We start from the raw sequence: 19,869 nt of genomic DNA on the forward strand, positions 1-19,869 counted from the left end.
GTCTGGCGAAAACCAAACACTGCATTCCACAGTAAGAGCCTCATACCAACGGTCAAGCATGGTGGTGGTAGTGTCATGATTTGGGGATGCTTTGCTGCGTCAGGACCTGGATGACTTGCCGTCATTAAAGGAACCGTGAATTCTGCTCTGTATCAGAGACTTCTACAGGAGAATGTCAGGCCATCCATCCGTGATCTGAATCTGAAGCGAAGTTAGGTCATGCAGCAAGACAATGATCCGAAACACATAAGCAAGTCTACATCAGAATGGTTGAAGAATAAGAAATTTAAAGTTTTGGAATGGCCTAGTCAAAGTCCAGACCTAAACCCCATTGAGATGTTGTGGCAGGACCTGAAACAAGAAGTTCATGCTCAAAAACCCACAGATATTTTGAAGCAGTTCTGCTTGAAGGAGTGGGCTCCATGGCTCTGTGAGAGACTGATCAATAACTACAGGAAGCATTTGGTTGTAGTTATTGCTGCTAAAGGTGGCGTGATCACTTTTTCACACAGGGGCATTAGGTGTTGTATAACTTTCTTTAATAAATAAATGAAATAAATATCAAAATGTTGTATTATTTGTTCACTCAGGGTCCCTTTTATCTAATATTAGATTTTGGTTGAAGATCTGATAACATTCAGTGTCAAATATGCAAAAATGCAGAAAATCAGGGGGGCAAATACTTTTTCACTGCACTGTGTGTGTGTATGTGTATGTATGTGTGTGTGTGTGTGTGTGTGTGTGTGTGTGTGTGTGTGTGTGTGTGTGTGTGTATATATATATATATATATATATATATATATATATATATATATACACACACACACACACACACACACATTCACACAGTCTAACTTCACTATAACCAACTCACTTTTTTTAACAATCCAAGTAGCAAGAACTGTTTTAGCAATGGAAAGCAGCCCTGTCAGAACAATCACTTTTACAAAATCTACCTGAATAAAACAATCTCTGTAGTGACTGACTCTGAACTTTTTCCAGTGTGAATATGTTATTCTCTCAGGGAAAACAAAGACTTTGGTAGGCTAATTCGAAGATAAAGCTGATTCATAGATAACCTATTATAGTGCGAATCATGTGTGATGTATGCAGCCATTGCCATCGTCACACAAACCACAACGGCAACAGGCGTGAGGGGGTAACAAGACTGAAACAACGTGCATTGAGAGAAAAAAAATATATATATATATATATATATATATATATATATAGGCCTATATAACACTGAATATGTTTTTCAAGTCTTTACTGTTTTCTTTTAAATATACCGTTTAAATGTTGATCAATGTGAAGTTGTTTTGGAAGAACTACTGTATAAATATGTTCAATTGAATTTGGGCGTTTCTTCATTATTCTGATACAGCAAATTGCCAAACCCTATTATGAACAAAGTGATTTTACGAACATTTCTCCAGGTCCCAGGGAGGTTCGTTATAATGAAGTGTGGCAAAGTGGCTGGTGATTGTGTAGAGGTGATGCAGGGCAGGAGTAATCACAGACAATTGTAATCCGGTTTACAAAGTTTTTTTTTTTTAATCCGGGTCTGGTGACCAAAAGCAAATGCTCCGGCAATACACAACAATGTGTACTGCACGGAGCCAAATACAAAACGGGGTTACAGTCCCAAACAATAAAAGTTTTCCATCCCACAATACTAAAAACACGATCACCAGTCTGTGGTGTGTGTATTAGTGCTCGTGTTGGGTGATAATAGGGAGGTAATAGGGCAAGCAGCTCTGTGCAGCATTTGTTTTTAGAACAGGGTTTTCCCCTCCGCCCCTGTGCAGTTTATTTTGTGTTTTGTATTCTGATTTATTTATTTCTGTTTATTATTTATTGTATTTATGACGGCGTAGCCGTGCATTTGATTTGTTATTGTTTTTATTTTTGTGCTGGCAAAGACGAGATTGGCAGCCCGTCCTCTGCCAGTTGCTAATTTAAAACCTTGTGTTAATGTGTAGCTGTCGGCTAGTGCGTTATTAAACTAGCCGGCAGTCACGCAATTAATAAACTCGTGCAGATTGTGGCCGAGGGGTAATAAAATAATTATGAACTAGTTAAGCCTGCAGCTCTCCCTGCTCTGGGTGGGAGTTCAGAGGCGGAGAGAGAAGAGAGAAACTTAAATAATATAAAGGATCCGTGAAGGCTCCAGCCCAGCCAGACCTGTATATTGTGTTTGTGATTATTTTTGTTTAAACCTTTTATTTCTTGCTCTTTGAGCAGTGTTGGTTTTGTTTAAATATTTTATTTATTTTTTGTGTTTGAAATAAAACAGTCCATGCCACGTCTTTTTGAACTGCAGTTACCTACCTGTCTGTTGTTGTTCCTCCTTCTGGCCAGCATCATTACCTGTTACATGTGGTACTGCAGTTTTTTTTTGTTTTTGTTTTTTATCATAACTTTTTGGCATGAGGAAGAGGAGGAAAGATAGGAGGAAAAAGGAGGTTGGGAAGGAGACAGCAGCCGCTGCAGCAGCAACAGCTGCAACAAGTCTGCCTCACCTGTCTGTGGGGGGAGGAGTGGTGCTTTAGCTGTGGGGAGCCTTGGCACGTATCCCCTGGCACCTTCCCCATATGGCAGGAGGAAGAAATGTCCCAGAAGATCCAATGAGAGGTGAGGAGAAGGAGACAGAGAGGAAGGAAGGCAGGGGAGGAAGAGGAGTGGTGCACCAACTGCATGTGCTAGGGGCATGAGGAGCACCACTGCCTGGAGGTCTTCCAGGACACGGACCTGGAGTGGGAGGAGCCCGAAGTCCTTCGTCTGAGTGGGAGGAGCCTGAACGTCCACAGCCCAAGAGGTGGGGAGTCGGTGCGTCCACAGCCCAAAAGGGGGGGAGTCGGTGCGTCCACATCCCAAGAGTGGGAAGGCCGAACATCCACAGCCCAGGTACCCACCAGCAGAGGGAGAGTACCTGCTTGTATCGCCTCCCCCTCCGTGGGACAACTGCTTGTCACTCCCACCTCCACCAGCAGAGGGAGAGTACCTGCTGGTTCCACCTCCGCCACCGTGGGAGGACTACTTGCTGTTCCCACCTCCACCAGCAGAGGGAGCATGCTTGCTGGTTTCCCCACTGCAGCCAGAAGGGGAGGAGCCCCTGCCGCCTTCGCCGCCAGAAGGGGAGGATCCATGAAGGCTACTGCCCAGCCGGACCTGTATATTGTGTTTTGTGATTATTTTTGTTTAAATTCAGATTCAGTGTTTTCAGTTCCTGCTTCTGGCCTGACGTCACCACAACGCCATTTTGTGAAGTGCAGTTCCGGCTTGTGCTATCCCAAAAGCGACAGCTCCAGAAATGTAATTAGCTGTCTGGTGGTTCAACAAACAAGACAATTACTAACAACATGTAAAACAAACAAACACTCACGAATATTATTTTCACACAAATGGTTCTCAGGCAGTTACTACTGCGGCTATCTCAATCCTTCCAGGTAAATGCACAAACCCCAAGCGAAGAAAAAGATTAATGATTCTCCAGCCCCTTTATGCTATCACGCATGACCGCTTGGTAAACAATTGCAGCTGCTTTTATTGTTTGCAGCTAGTACCTCGTTTACCTTCCAGGTCTATACGTTCCTGCAACGGAGTCTCGACTTCATCCAGACTGCCCGACCCTGGAAATGAACTGTCAGGCCAGCCCGCCCAAAGACTTTCCCTTTCACTATTTTGTGCCCTCACAAGTCGGGAGGGAGATTTCCAACCAGAACTATATATATATATATATACTGTATGTATGTATATGTGTGTATGTGTATATAATATATATATATATATATATATATATATATATATATATATATATATATATATATATATATAAAATATATCATTTATTTATTTTATTTATTTATTTTCTCCAAATCGGATTATTGTTACTAAAGTGAAAACAAAGGATTATTTTTGGTTAATGTTCATTAACTGTTTCCATTTAACAGATTTACTTCAAACAAACTAGAAACCAAATTTGTACTCAATGTCTAGTGTTCCATGTTTTTGGTTTTAATCTTTAAAAAAAAAAAATCCAGGAATTTTAATTTACATATATTACAATAGGGATCGTGTCACCTGTGTGGGTAGCCGCTGATTAAGCACGCAGAGAGACACAAATGGACGTGGAGTTGAAATGCTGGCACAGGCACGCAGGATTTATTAATAAACAAACAGAAAGAAAGTAAATAAAGGTGGTCATGTGATGTTACTAGAGATGGTAACGCACAGAGGACAAATACAGCAAGCTTACAAAAATGCAAAATAAAACACAATACAACAAACGAATCTGCAAGTCGAAGCCACATTTTCCCAAGTTAGCTGGTACTTTGCGAACGTTTGGGTGATCACTCTGCTGATGGAAATAGTATACAGAAGTATGAACATGACATCAGCACAAAACAAGCCAGATTTATTGACCTTGAAATCATAAAAAGAAAATAAATTTACAGAACTGGGCAGTGCAAGCCATCGGGAGACGCATCAAAAATCAAACTGGACATTTCCATCACTGTGTTCTATAAGTGGTTTTACTATAGACAGTACTGTTGCATGAAGTCATCAATACATACCGCTCTGCAATAAACTGACTGTCCAGCAAAGCACAGCACTCTGACAAACTCAGTAACAGTCATTTTGTGCTTTCTTTTTATTAAAGCATGTGTAAAAGCCGCATAAATGGATTGCTTGCTTCTCAGTTCACTTTATTTTAGTTTAGTGTGTCTCATATTTTACAGCATCTTCTGGTATTTGACCCACTTTGCTTTTTTTGCTTTTTGTATACTTTGAAACATTTATTTTGTTTTGAATATTCATACATTGATTTATGTTTTCTCCCCATTCCTCATCCACTGAAATTATTATATTTTCGTGTATTTCAATTTAGTTTTTGATCAAGCTAGTAGTTACTCTGCCCAGCAATTGCCACAATAATCAGACTTTGATTGGCCAACATAATCAAGTGACAATGTGTTTGCGAAGTGGCAGAGAAGCACGTTTGAATGTTATTTGGTCCTCTGACGTCTAAATTTCTGCTGTATCCTAGGATACAGTGTAGGGTTGCTTACTAGAATGTCTGAGTCAAAATAAAACAGCACTTTATATCAAAATATTGTGTATTTCCTAGAAAAAAGTAACGGGATAATATTGAATAATAGACAAAAATCGGGTAGAAATCAGTAAAAACCGACGTCTAGTTAGAAATGCTGTCTTTTCCCGGAATAAAGTGGAAACGCGGAACACTATGAATGTTGAATACAGAGAATACTGTAGGCCTGGTTTCTGTAAACGTTCAGCATTCCTTGCATGTCACTTGGTGTACCTGTGTGAAAATAACCACAGGTCAGAGATTTTTGTGCCTGTATACGATGGTAATTGGGGTCTTCACATTCATAATGCCCACATGCAGCATTTACAGTGTTATTCCTCAACAGGTCACATGGAGATAATGCATATGTGCCCAAGAGCTAATTCCATTCAAATATGTTTTATTACAAAGTGTACTTTATACCATTTTTCTTTCAGAAACTGCTAAAAAGAAAGAAACATGCCAAGCCTGGAGCCGGGACCCTGAAGAAGATCCCTGTGATCCCTGAAGAGAGAGAGGTGAGAGCCATCATTTAATCTACCATATTGCTGCTGAGCCCCACAATCCACTAGAATCAGAGTTACCATTGGGGTCATCATAGGGTCAGTTTTTAATGATACTGCCCCCTAAAATGTATAAAGGGGATATTTCTTAAACCTATTTGTTTTGTAAGTAGTTGATTCAAGCGACTCAATCTGCTTGGTACATGGATTCTGTGCTGTTTGCAGAGAGACAGGATGAAACTAAATAGTGATTGGTGAGTAAATTTAAATGCTAGTTTGCTGATGTAACTACATCAGCTGGTTGAAGTAATGAATTTTCTAAAGTGTTTAGAGCTGTGGTTGAAGTGAATTTTGATAGCGTATAAACTGGACCAGCATTAGACCTGCAGGACAGTATAAATTGTCAGACAGTGTCTTAGAACACCAGTCGTTCTAAGTGCCAGCCAGTCTAAGGGCCACATGTCCAAGGGCAGTCTGAGCTGTGGCAGTCAGAGCGAGGACAGATGGAGCGAGGACCTTTTCCAAATCTCTCCCAGTGGCTACTAGAGGCCTCATTCCCACTCTGACACCTAACGTCTGTATCCCCTGGACAAAGTGTGCTCACTCGTTCTCCATTCCCAGAATGAACACTGATAAGTACTTGCTCCAGATCCCACTACAAACTGCTTCTTCCCCTCCACCGCCTGCTATAAACTTAAAAATCTCTTTTTTCAATTGTCTGACTACAAATCTTCTCAGCGAACGTATAACTGATGCTAATCTTGATCTTCTCTGTCTAGCTGAAACCTGGCACTCTGTTAACGACATGCACTCGCTACATCTAGCCATCCCAATTGGCTATTCCCTCTTTGACAAGCCTTGACTCGCTGGCCGAGGTGGGGGCACTGCTATTATTGCTAATTCTTCCTCAGTTCTTACTTTGCCATCCTTTTCTACATTTAAGCATCTCACCATCAAGCTGTCCTCTCCCTTGTCCCTCACCCTTGCTGTTATCTACCATCCACCTAAGAATAAGCTTTTATTGCCATGTTTTCAGAATTCCTCTCCTTCATCTGCACTTCTACTGACAAAATCCTACTCTGAGGTGACTTCACCATTTATGTTGACTTGCCTTCATCCCCCTTAGTGACCGACTCCAACGCACTGCTGGACTGACTTGGGCTCTCTCAAGCTGTCATCATCCCCAGTCACACCCGAGGACACATCCTGGATCTACTCATCACCAAGGGTCTTGACTTCTCCAATCTCTCTGTCTCAGATATTAATCTTCCTGCTCCTTCCTCCGCTACTGATACTCTTTATTTCCTTCCATCCCAAGAATCTGCTGAATCCTCTGAAACTCTTGAAATGTGTCTCTTCATCCCCTCTAACTGACACTCTGTCGTCTTTGGTTGACGATGCAGAGACCCTCTAGAAGTCCACCCATACACAGATCATTGACACCGTTGCCCCGCTTACAACCAGAACGGTCAAGGAAGATTGCAACTGCCCATGGTACACTTTCGGGCTTCGATTTGCTTAAGTCTGCCTGCCACAAATTTTAGCACAAGTGGAGGTCGTCTGGACTAACGGTTCACAGAGAGATCTGGACCAGCCATCTCGGCAGCTACAGGCATGCACTTGCCAGGGTGAATTACTTCTCTGAAATCATAACTATGGGACACGGTAAACCCAATTTTCGGAACAAAAATTGACAACATGTGTTCTATGTTCTCCTGTCACAAACCCAGTTTACTATTTGACCACCTTGACTTGCCTTCGGGTGCCATCCTGCTCTTTCCTCCTTCTCTCCTCACTCCATTACTGATGTCTCCGGCCTACGGTTCAAATCAACTACTGCCACATGCCTCTTGGACCCCTGGCTGATTTATCTTGTCCATCTCTGTGCTTCTGGTCTTGCTCCTTCCATTATGCACACTCAACCTGTCTCTGGATTCAGGTTCGGTTCCTATTGCTCTCAAGCTCTTCCTCTGTTACTCAAAAAAAAACCTCCCTTGACCCGGCTGTCCTATCTAATTTCCGTCCTATCTCCAATCTTCCTTTTCTCTCCAAAACTCTCGAAAGGGCTGTAGCCAGTCAGCTGATGAAACATCTCACGGATAACAATCTGCTTGAATCTCTACATTCTGGCTTCAGGCCGCATCACAGTACTAAAACTGCTATGCTCCAGATTGTGAATGAGCTCCTGCTTAATGCAGATTTTGGTGCTCCCTCTGTGCTAGTCCTCCTTGACCTAACAGCCACTTTTAACACTATAGATCATGGCATTCTTCTTCACCACCTTTAGAAGTATGCTGGGATCTCTGGAACCTGTCTCTCCTGGGTGTCATCTTGCCTCTCTGGACGCATGCAGTCTATTTTCTATGCTGGATGCAGTGGTGTCGCAAACCCAGTCACTTATGGTGTCCCTCAAGGGTTTGTTCTTGAGCCACTTCTATTCAACATTTACATGATTCCCTTGGGTCACCTCATCCGCCAACACAGCCTCATGTTTCACACTCATGCTGATGATGCCCAGCTCTACTTAAAACTCGACCCTGGTTGTCCCTCTGCCATGGTCCGGCTCTTGACTTGCATTCAAGACATCAAGGCCTGCATATCTGGCAATTTTCTTCCGCTCAACACTAGCAAATCTGACTTATAGGATCTAAAACTCAACTTAAGATTCTCAGTATAGCTGCCCTGAACCTCGGAAACTGTCTGCTGCTGCCTTCCCCCACTGTACAAAACCTTGGTGTACTTCTGGGTAGTAACCTCCTTTGATGCCTACATTTCCTCTGTGGTCAAATCACCCTTCTACCACCTTCGAAACATCTCCACTCTGTCCCAACCTTTGCCTCCCGAATGTGGAGATACTCTGTCATACCTTTATCTCCTCTCGACTAGACTACTCTCTCTAAGGTGGTCTTCCAGCACGTGCCATCAACCGACTAGTTCAGAATGCCACCACCAGGATCCTTACCAGATGTTAAAGATGAACACATCACCCCCATCTTGCCCAACTGCATTGGCTACCTGTAAAGTTCAGGGTTACTTAAAACATTCTCCTGCTCACCTACAATGCCCTTCAACCTACTGACCCATTAAGTCCCTGCCTGCAAGCTGAGGTTCTCCGACTCTGGTCTGCTTGTTATCCCCAAGCAAAAGTGCACCACACTTGGAGAACACTTGTTTAGCTTCATGGCTCCAACTCTGTGGAACTCCCTCCCAGTTTTGGAGCATGATGCTCCCACCGTCGCTCACTTTAAATCAACTCTCAAGACCCAATATCTGTTATTAGCTGTTGTGTCTCTGCTACTTCTGATATTTCCCTGCATCTTCTTATGATTCTATATGACATATGAATCCACAATGTTGTAGAGTTTTCACATTCTAGCCTTGTATTTAATGTAGTATGCTTTGTTTTTCATTGTATTTAATGTATTATGCTTTTTTTTTTTTTTTTTTTACTGTATCTTTGTGGCAAAGTGGTTTGCAGTGCGCAGGTGTAGAGGTGATGCAATGCTCAGTAATAACAAACACAGCACAGTTCACTGTGAAAAACAGCTCTTTATTTGTGCTGGGTTGCATGTTTGGCAGCCTTAAATAATAATACCTTGTTCTACACAATGATGTGTATAGCGTAGGTAAACCACAGGGTTCAGCCCCAAAATAATAACACTAATAATGGCACACACTTTATACACAAACGATCAAAAGACCAATAGTGAGTGCTTAGTGCAAGTGATGATTTAATACAATAATCGTGACAACAGTAGTTCAGCGTAGTGTGGGATTGATGCTGGCTTAGCACGACAGCTCCCGGATATTTAGCCATCCTAGAATAACAAATAACAACAGTTAAACAGACAGATAAGACAACACGAAACACTCACTGTACTTTCTTGGTTTGTACGTCCTTTACAGGCCTTTCCATAACCATAACAAAGGAACAGATTGCTTTGCCAAATCCCCTGATATACCTTCTGTCACGCCCCCTTCGGTAGCGAGTGCAATCACATATCCTTCAGTCCATGACTGACACATCGCCTTCCGCATTAAGGCAATGACTAATATAGTGACTCTGCCCCCTTTCTGGATGGCCGACTTCCAACTGACCCTGGAATGAGCTGCCAAACCATCCAGTCTGGGGCACACTGTTCCCCTTGTACCGTGCCCTCACAGGTCAGGAGGGAGATTGCTGACTAGGATTCATTCGCTCTGTCACAATCTTGTAAAGCGCTATGAAAGGCACTATATAAAATAAAGATTGATTGATTAATAGTGATGTTCATTATTTGTGTCTATGAATCATCCTTGAGGAGATTTCATAATATAGCCGCTGCTTTGATCATTAAAACAGACACCACCATTATCTCACTGTTTTACTGCAGGTGCCCGTTCGGTCAACGGAGGAAGATGTGTTTATTGGAGAGGGCCCCATTTTAGACAAGCCAATGTCAGCCCTGGAGAAGCTGCATTTCATTGTTGGGAATGCCATCCTAAGGCCAGACATCAGGTAGATAATATAATGAACTAACCGTCTTGAATATAGAAACACTGTTATCTACCTTGTACGGATTTCCTTGATGTTTGCTTTATAAAACTTTGTACAAATGTCTTTGAGGGGCAGATGTAATCTAAGCACCTGTGTGATATAATCCAGGATTTATAAGCAACATTTGTTTCCTCAGCTTCTTTTCAGTAGTTCTTGCTTTTCTTTTTCATAATTGTATGTTGGAAAATCAGACCACTTTTGATACACACCCTTTGCAAACGGTAGGAATTTGTTATGTGTGAGCTGGGATCCTCAGTGTCTTTCATGTGTTTAAATGCACATAATCGAGGACAATATGCAAAACCTGCACGTTGCCTTGATCATTAGATTGAATGCAAAAGTATATAGCCCTGTGCAAAGTGGTGAGTGAATACAGGTGAGTACAGTGTAGAGCAGATTAATCACTCAGATAATTGCTTTCAGGTGCCAGGGTGTTTTATTTAATGATTGACAATGTCCAGAGCCCAAAGGCAAACACCAGTAAATAATAAATGTTGGCGTGATACAGCGGTGTGTATCACTCGTAATTGTAATCCCCAGGTTTGACTCGTAACCAAAAGTCCAGTTTCTACACACACCAACATTAAACACAAAACACAAGTGAAGTGATATTACGTGCTAGTGATGCAAGTTCTCTGTGAAATGCTGGGGTGAAAGTGATGTCCGGGTTGATGCTGGCTTGCTCTACAGCTCCGGATCGTATTACTGGGAGTCTAGTGAGACCAACAACAGTTACAGCCGACACTAACAAACACAAAACACTCACAGTTTTTAGTGTACATAGCATTTCCTTCAAGGTCAAATTCAACCATTTTCAAAGGAACAGATTACTTTGCTACACCCCTATTTTATACCCTCGCTCATGACCCCTTGGTTAATGAGTGCATGTGCTTCTCCAAACTGTGGATGCCACACGGTTTCCCATTCTGGTCATTGAGTTCGGGTACCGTAGCTCCGTCCCTTTTCTAGCCGTCCGACTTCCATCTACCCACGGGAATAAAGTGTCATGCCTTTTAGTCTAGAGTATTCTGTTCCCTTTACCTAGTGTCCTCACAGATCAGGGGGGAGATCTAACACCAACCCTCCTCAAAAGTTAATTGATTTCAGTTTAAGACATGCAAACTAATGCAAGTTATAAACCCAAATGCAGTGGAGTTTAATTGTTATCCTTCTTTTCTGATGATTTTATGGGAATAGAACAGGTAAATAATGTCAGCTGTAACATAGGACTGAAGTGCCAGATTCACAAAACTTTGTGCACTTTCTTAATGCAAAATTAGACTTGTAATGACTGTGTGTGTATATACTGCAGCACAGGGAATAAGACTGCCATTTTGCAGTGTGATCCATGCCAGGTTGTATTTTGATCTTAATTAGGCACAGTGTAGGTAGTAATCATGTCTAATTAAAGTAATTGTAACTAACAAACAGTTCCATACATTTTCTCTACTATGCATATTCATTCAGTAGCAGTTTTGAAAGAAACACATGTACTTTCATTTTGAAACATGATCATTTGTACTGCAAATTAAAGGAATATGCTTGCAAGCCATACTTATAGACTGGCTTGCTTTTCCTGGGTAATTTCACCAGGGACCGGTTTTTCAAAACATATTTTGTGATCGAGATTACTTTTATCTGGATCATTTTGATCCAGTTTTTCAGAAAATGTCCCTGCTGATTACATTTATCCTGATAACAAATAATCACTATTATGAAATCTAGTTTTTGAATAGGCTAGTTTTTAATAGTTATTTTTTTTAAAAGAGGCCTTATTTATGATAGAACCTAATTTAACAAAATAAATAAGATTGTGGTAAATAATGTTAATACACAACTTTTATTTATTTTGTTTATATTATTTTTTTTAACAAAATCTAAATCACTTTGAATATTATTGCATATGTAACACATGCAAATAATGGTTATTTTATTGATGTTTATTTAGCAGAAATTAAAAAAACTAAATTTAAATTGAATAATTAATAAAACGGTCGGGAGTCCAGCATCTCTCAGACGAGCTTTAAGGAGGTGTATGTGAAGCGTATGGAAATGCTTTTTTATTAAATACTTGTTTTCCTTTTTGTTTGAATGGATTCAAAACCTAAATAAATATGTAAATGTTATACACTCTCTGTTTGGATATATAGCTTGTGTTTGCTTGACAATTCAAACACAATATCGATGTTCTTTGATAATTTAAAAGCTACATCCACCTCCGATAATCCTGGTATTAAATTCTGAAAAACCCAACTGCAACATTTAATCATGATTAAAAGTGCGATCGAATTACCAGAACGAAATACGGATTACAGTAATCCCGATCGCATTTCGATGTTTTGAAAAACCCAATTTCACAATATAATCCAGATTAAATGTGGAAATCCAATTACCATAGTTTTGAAAAACCGGCTCCTGGAGGGTGAAATTGACTGGCGTGCTTCAGCCTGTCACTGCTTTGACCCAGAAAACACTGCTAGGGTGAAATGACCAAGGAAGCAAAGCATTGACAGACTTCCTTGAAGGCAAGGCAAACAAATTGAGAACTTACTGTCGTACCAGAGTTCTGTTTTAAAATCTTTGCTATAACAGTTGCTCATTTGAGACCGAAGCAGCTAATGGAAGTTCAAAATGGGATTTATGTAATTATTTTGTTAGCTGCAAATGCTTTAAGGTCTGTGACAAAGTGCCCGCCCCTGTGTATGTTATCTGTTATGTTGCGTGTGGTTTGTTAAATGTTGGTGTATAGTCATTGGTACACGGGATATAAATGGGTCTAACACGAGTGTTTAAAATGTATATTTGTATTTAGGAACGGGATTGTACATCACTTCACGTACATTTAAAGTAGTTAATATGTGAGCACGAGGTTGCACATAATTAATTCATGTGCTGGGATTCAAGTGAATGATTAATTAGTAATTGAATCCCAGCACAACAGTATATATAGATGCACATTTTCACATACTTGTTCGGTGAGTGGAGAACGGGAGAGAGACGAGAGTTAAAATATAAATTGCTATTGCGTGCTGGTGGGACCAGCACAATATTTGTATTTATCTGCTCACCGTGTTTGTTAGTGTGTCTGTCCGTGCATCGTGTTTTGTTAAGTATAGTCCGTTTTTGTTTGTCTATTTATTTTGGCGTAAAGTGCCGTGTCCTGTTTCTGTTTGTTTGTTAAACACTTTTATTTTGCAATAAACCGGCCTAAGCAAGCGCCATCATCACTTCATTTCATCCGTCCTGTTTTGTGAATTAATTTCCTGGTTCTGATGCCGCCCACTTCGTCCGTCTATGCGACAAGGTCACATTAGAACTTGCTCAGACTGCTTTTCAATGGGAGTATCTCCATTCCATAGCCTGTATTGTGTGTGCTAGTTAGATTGGGAGGCTTTCTGTGTTTCAGGGATGAGATCTACAGCCAGATCTGTAAGCAGCTCTCAGAGAATGGGAATCGGAACAGTTACTACCGGGGATGGATCCTACTGTCCATCTGTCTTGGCATCTTCCCACCCACGGAGCGTTTTGGCAAGGTGCCCTGATCTTTCTGCAATATCCACAACACCCTGTCTCACTGCAGCCATTTTAAATAGAATTGGTGAGACTGAAGAGTTCACTCAAGGTTAAACCCTAACCCTACCCAAGCACAACAAAGTTGTACATTGTATTGTAACAGGCGACACCTCATCCTGTCACAAGGATACAGTGGAAGCCAACAGAATATATTTGTAGTTCTTCTATAACTCCTGCTGGAAAGAAAGAAAGTAATACAAATTAATTCTAGTCCCCTTGCTCTCTAACTGCAGAATGAATATGGAATATGGAGTAGTCCATAGAAAAAGAACACACTTGGCATAGCTAAAGTTGTCCTTCAGGAGTGTGCAGTCACCCATAAAATATGTATTTGAGATGGGAATGCCTGCAGCGTAAGCCCTTCAAAGCAGACTATTTTAGGATGCCAAACCCACTCAACTTGTTGACATGGAGTGATTAGGATAGAGAGACATCAAAAGAATGTCTGATGTTAAAATGAACCAGCCCCCTTGCAGGATAGCTGTTCATGTTATCATGTTTCTTGCTTTCTGCTGCAGTTCCTCAATAACTTCCTCAGGATTGGGCCAGTGGGATACAGTCCCTATTGTGTGGAAAGGCTGCGCCGAACCACAGCTAACGGAGTTCGCTGTGAGCCGCCAAGCTGGCTGGAGCTACAGGTAAGGGAGGGGTCAAGCTGGGATGGAAATCTGCAGAAAAGTCAGTTCTCCATAATGACCCAGCCCACACTGTCATTCTAGTTTTTGATTTTAAAACTGAGACCAGAGTAAAACAATTGCACACTCAGTATTTCCAGGTGAAGAATATTTTCACAAAGATTGTTTTATGGTGATGTTTTGTTCCTGCAGTCACGCACCTCGGATCTGATGCACTTTCGCCTGGTATTTTGAGGTTTGGCAGCGCAGTATTTTTATTGTGTTTCTTTAAAACTACTCGAGCAAAACAATAGAAATTATGCAAGTTACCATCTGTGTTTGGCATTCCGTTATTAGTCGTAAAACTTTGTTGGCACATTGGTAATAAACAAAGTGAAAAAAGAATCTCCCTGCATTGGTTGTGGAACACTGTTTTGATATCTAGGACAGAATGGACAGTAAAGATGAAATTGTTCTCTCATGCATTTAACAGGGTTCCCTTTATTTTAATACTACAGTATAGTAATATGGTTCTTTTGTTTCACTTTACACTTTTATCAACATCACCACATTTGACGATGGTACCCAATTTACCATGCTTAGCTTTCATGAGGGTGTTCACGAACACAGAATTCTGATTGTTTGTCTGCAGGCAACCAAGACAAAGAAACCAATGACAGTGTCTGTGACTCTGATGGATGGCCGGAACCTCAGTGTGCCCTTGGACTCTGCATCCACTGCAGCAGAGGTCTGCCAGTCCCTGGCCAAGAAAATCAATCTGCATGATATCTTTGGATTCTCAGTTTACATAGCACTCTATGAAAAGGTAACACATCCTAGTGAAAGTCCCAGATACTGCTTATAATGTATACTGTACTTCAATGGAATACATTCTGCAAGAGTTTACTACTACTGCTATTTCTGCTAGGAAGCCTACTGTAACACTGCACATTTACTGTACCAGGAGAATGTAAAAAACATGCAGCAAGACTAGCACACTTGATATTGTGGTAACTTGTCTGAGTTTAATCAGCAAGTTGTTTTAAGGTTGGTATATTGGATTTAGTCATATGAACGGATTTTGGAGACGCAACATTTTATGCATACATGAAATGTCTATTTTTAGCATTTCACTTTATTTGAATCTACTGCTATTTAAATCAAAAGAGCATGCAATAGAAGTGAAGGGCTTCTTTGATACTTCAAATGCAGTGTTAATATGTACTGTATATGCTGCCAATAGAAGGTGTGATTCACAGTGTGTGTTTGTTCCAGGTGTGGTCACTGGGCGGTGGCAGAGACCACATTATGGATGCCATTTCCCAGTGCGAGCAGGTGGTAAAGGGACAGGGGGGGCAGGAGCAGCACACCCCATGGCGTCTCTACTTCCGCAAGGAGATCTTCGTGCCTTGGCATGACAGCAGAATGGACACGGTCAGCACTGACCTCATCTACAGGCAGATCATTCGGGGCCTCAAGTGTGGAGAGTACACCTGTGAAAAGGTAGCCACGCAATCCAGACAGGCTGACATCAAGCTCGGAAGTGGGGTCAGAGTCAAACAAGCTGTGGGCTAGTATAAAAAAATTAGCCTGCTATAGGAAAAGCTATGGTACACTAAGTGCAAGGAATAAAATACTGCACAAATTAAATGTAGGGCAGCGGGATACCAAAGCTTGTAAAATCTGCAAGCTTGTAAATTTTGTAGATGACGAAAAGCTTGTGTGAGCGGCTGACACGTTTTCCAAACACCAACTCCAAAAGGAGTTAGACTGCACACAAAACTGGACAGAAACATTCCAAATTTAATGTTAAGAAATGTAAAGTGTTACACGCAGGTCACAAAAATTTAGAATCCAAATACCAAATAGGTCTTATAAAACTAGAACAGTCTCATTGATTGTATGGAATTGCATTACCTAGCTATGTTATTTGATGCTGAATCATTTGGATCTTCCAGACCCAACTTGACAAAGTTTTAGAGATCGATCAGCTACTAGGAATCATATGTTCTTATATCTTATGTTCACAGCAGTGAAAACAGGAGATATTAAATTAAACTGACAACCGTAAAACATTCCTCTTTCTGTCCTGTCTGTTGCCATTAGGATGATGATGTGGTCCAGCTGGCTGCAAAGCACTATTATATCCAGTACAAGACTGACAACGGGAGGGAGAACTCCATGAGAGTGGTCCAGGATTGCATCACTAACACACAACTGGAAGCCAAATCAGAGTCCAAGTGGATACAGATGGTTGGCGCTGCACACGCCAAGGTGAGTAGGGACCTCTGCATTTTCAAACAACCATGATCCTTACCTGCTAATCTTTCACTGGCACTTAATCAATCCATGTGCTCTTCCTCCCACAGCCTGACAGCATGGAGTTCTGTCTTGATTGTCCCCGTCACTCACCTTTTTAAAGGCTGGTTCGTACTTCAATTGTGCAACTGAGGGAGATTTCCTGTCTCTCTAGTCATGCAACTGTCCTTTCAAGGGCGATTGGTCCCAGGGTTTCATGTTTCTCAACTCTAGCTGGTCATTTCACACCTCTGGTAATTGCAAAACTGAAGTATAAACCAGCCTCTAAGCCCCCTCCCTATGCTTTACACAAGTTGAAGGGTGTAGTGCATCAGTTCTCTTTTCACATGCATGAAGTTCAGCGTCACACTCTACACACCATGTGGCTTGATGGACAGACATATTTACATAAAGCTGTTTATTTTTCTTGAAGGGTCCCTTTATTCAAGCGAAGACTGATCCTGGCATTGTTAAATGTGAGGTAGTGGATTCTGCTCGCAATATGTGGCCTCTGCTGTTCTCTAGGTTCTTTGAAGCTTACAAATTTGCAGGTAAGTCTTAAATAACTGTTTCTGAAACAAACATTTAAAATGACAGATGGAATCAGAGGCAGTTAATGTCATAACCACTGGCTATTTAGTGTATGCTACAGTGTGCATGAAGGATGTTTCTGTTCAGGTTGTAGCCCACAAATGCAGGAGTTTAGGCCAGTCCATTTACCTTGCAAGGACAAGGGAGCTGACTGAATGAAACCAGTATTTTTAATATTTATAAAATAATTCACTATTGTCACTAAAATTAATAATTTTACAGGAGGGTAGCTAGTGTGGGAAAACAATGTGATATTAAAACTTACCACTCTTTACAGTATTGAAACAGGTGCAGAAATCAGTCAGCATGTACATTCCACCTCAGCATAGTACCATTTCAGAATGACCCCCCCCCTTTTTTTTTTCTCTGAATCAATCACAGGTCCCAGTTTACCCCAAAACAAATTAATCATTGCAATTAACTGGACTGGAATATCCTTCTTGGATGAAAAAGATAAAAGACTCTTGGATCTCTCCTACCCAGAGGTGACTGGGATCAACACAAGCAGGTACTGCTCTGAACACAAGAGCCATGCCACAGTCACGCTGCAGCTTGTGGGATTGTCTCAGTCACGCTGCAGCTTGTGGGATTGTCTCAGTCACGCTGCAGCTTGTGGGATTGTGCATGAGGGTTAAGGATGTTCTTTAGTAGATTAAATCAGATAAGATGTACTTTGTTTGGGAGCCATGGTCTGCATATTTGTGTGAGGAAAGTCAAAGTGTCAGGGAATTGGTCTAAGAGCTGGTAAAAGCCAAGTAGACAACCACTAGGACTAATAATTACGCAGGTCTAATAAATTGTATTACTATTCTATTTATATTTATGCTAGGATTTTGGATTCACGTGAAATAATAATAATCAGTTGTTGTTTTGAATGTGCTGTACTATAGTTAGCTATGCTTTTAACACAGTAAACGTTTAATTAAGGAATTGATTGGAGGTATTTTAATAGCTATTTCAGTTTAAAACAACTGAGTCCAAAAAAACAGTTTTCTTTCTCAGTATGCTGGAAAAGATTGAGAGCCCTTTTCAGAAAGCAGGTTTATGTCTTGGATACATACATTTCACTCTTGCATTTCTGCAATGTCAATCAAACTGAACTGGGTGGGTGTTACAACATTGGCTAATCCATCAGTGTGCAGTTTCAATCAATTACACTTAACTGCAAGCATAGCCACTTGTATCCACAAGAACTTAGCTAAACAGGACTTAAAACATCTAAAGTTAAACACCTGGTAAAACTCCTTACAATTACAACCTTGAGTGTTTTAATGTTGATTATCAGACTGCAGGTTGACAGGAGCAGGTTCTAATGTAGTCTAGTCATCAGGGATACAGAACCAGAGATCTGAGATACCCGAACGTGCTGAGATTGAATGAATGCTGATGTTCAGTGTGTGCCATGCTTTCATTGTTAGACCTGAGCAGTAGCAGAATGAATGTTCAGTGTGTGCCATGCTTTCATTGTTAGACCTGAGAAGTAGCAGAATGAATATTCAGTTCATGTGTCATGCTTTGCTTCACAGGGCTGCCAAAGAGTATGGGCAGAGTGTCTCTCTGAGCACGTTGAAAGGGGAAGACTACACCTTAACTTCTGCCAATGCTGCGGACATCACTGAACTGGTGCTCAATTTCCTGGATGGACTGAAAGAGAGGTCGCAATATGCAGTGGCACTGCAGGACATCGGCAAACAGGGTACAGAACAGGACAGCACCTATCTCTCTATCTATCTATCTATCTAATACAGTGCAGTCTATTTTTAATAACACTATGTAACACAATTTTTGTTCCTGGGTAGTAAGTGTTATTCCCTAATTGCTTATGCCTCAAAAGTATAGAAAATGGCTCCGCACAAACTTTGCTTTTGTGACCAGGACAGTGATATTTCAAAATATCACTATTTCCACTGGGAAAACAGGCAAATGTGTGTCTTTTCATTAACATAAAGTCAGAAAAAAAACAACATATGAATCCAAATGAACATGTATTTATACTAAAGTAATACAAAAATGACTACAAAAGATTTAGAAGTGAGTAGTTTTTTGAGATTTACGATTATAATGTAAATACATTTTAATTCAAAGGCCAATACACTTAACACCGCACGTCAGTTAAACTAGTCACCCTCACGTATAACAAGTTGTTTACCCGCAAAGACTTGTTTTGATGTATTGTCCTCCGTGATTGAGCACCATTGACATGTGTATACTGTATTTAAACTGCTGATACATCTAGGAGCTTTTGCTAATTGCAATGTGACGTGGCCTTGAGTCTTAATCTACAGTGTAAAATCACTGTTGGATATACACTGAGGTGGAGGATCAATTGCTAATAAAACAAAACAAACAAAATAAACCAAGCTCTCAGTTGGAGCACTAACTAAACAATACTTTGTGTGGTCCCTGTCTGACATCAGGATGGATAAACTGTTCACCCAACTAAACAAATACAAGAACTGCACATATACTGTAACTGGTTTATTTATTTGCACAGTATGGTACTGGAACAAACAGATCTCTTATTTGCTCTTTGGTTTTAGCTTCTTTCTCTTGCTTTTGCTTCCGCAATGCACACACGCTTCTACTTCCTTACTCCTCTATACCCCCATCACAAAGCTATCGCCTAAGCCCTTATTGAGGTGTCATTAACTTTAACAAGCA

General features: G+C 40.9%; 1 protein-coding gene across 1 annotated transcript in view; it reads left to right on the top strand.

Annotated features, from left to right (window-relative positions):
- LOC121326571 (unconventional myosin-VIIa-like) overlaps positions 1 to 19,869 on the top strand; it is a 67,664-nt gene that overhangs the window by 24,477 nt on the left and 23,318 nt on the right. The window contains exons 24-33 of the mRNA XM_041269910.1: positions 5,530 to 5,610; positions 9,969 to 10,093; positions 13,539 to 13,665; positions 14,224 to 14,343; positions 14,972 to 15,145; positions 15,595 to 15,822; positions 16,426 to 16,593; positions 17,051 to 17,168; positions 17,590 to 17,716; positions 18,735 to 18,904. Of these exons, the coding sequence (XP_041125844.1) occupies positions 5,530 to 5,610; positions 9,969 to 10,093; positions 13,539 to 13,665; positions 14,224 to 14,343; positions 14,972 to 15,145; positions 15,595 to 15,822; positions 16,426 to 16,593; positions 17,051 to 17,168; positions 17,590 to 17,716; positions 18,735 to 18,904 (1,438 nt within the window). The remainder of the gene's footprint in view (positions 1 to 5,529; positions 5,611 to 9,968; positions 10,094 to 13,538; positions 13,666 to 14,223; positions 14,344 to 14,971; positions 15,146 to 15,594; positions 15,823 to 16,425; positions 16,594 to 17,050; positions 17,169 to 17,589; positions 17,717 to 18,734; positions 18,905 to 19,869) is intronic.

Source organism: Polyodon spathula, chromosome 14, assembly GCF_017654505.1.
Source record: "Polyodon spathula isolate WHYD16114869_AA chromosome 14, ASM1765450v1, whole genome shotgun sequence".
Lineage (NCBI taxonomy): Eukaryota > Metazoa > Chordata > Actinopteri > Acipenseriformes > Polyodontidae > Polyodon > Polyodon spathula.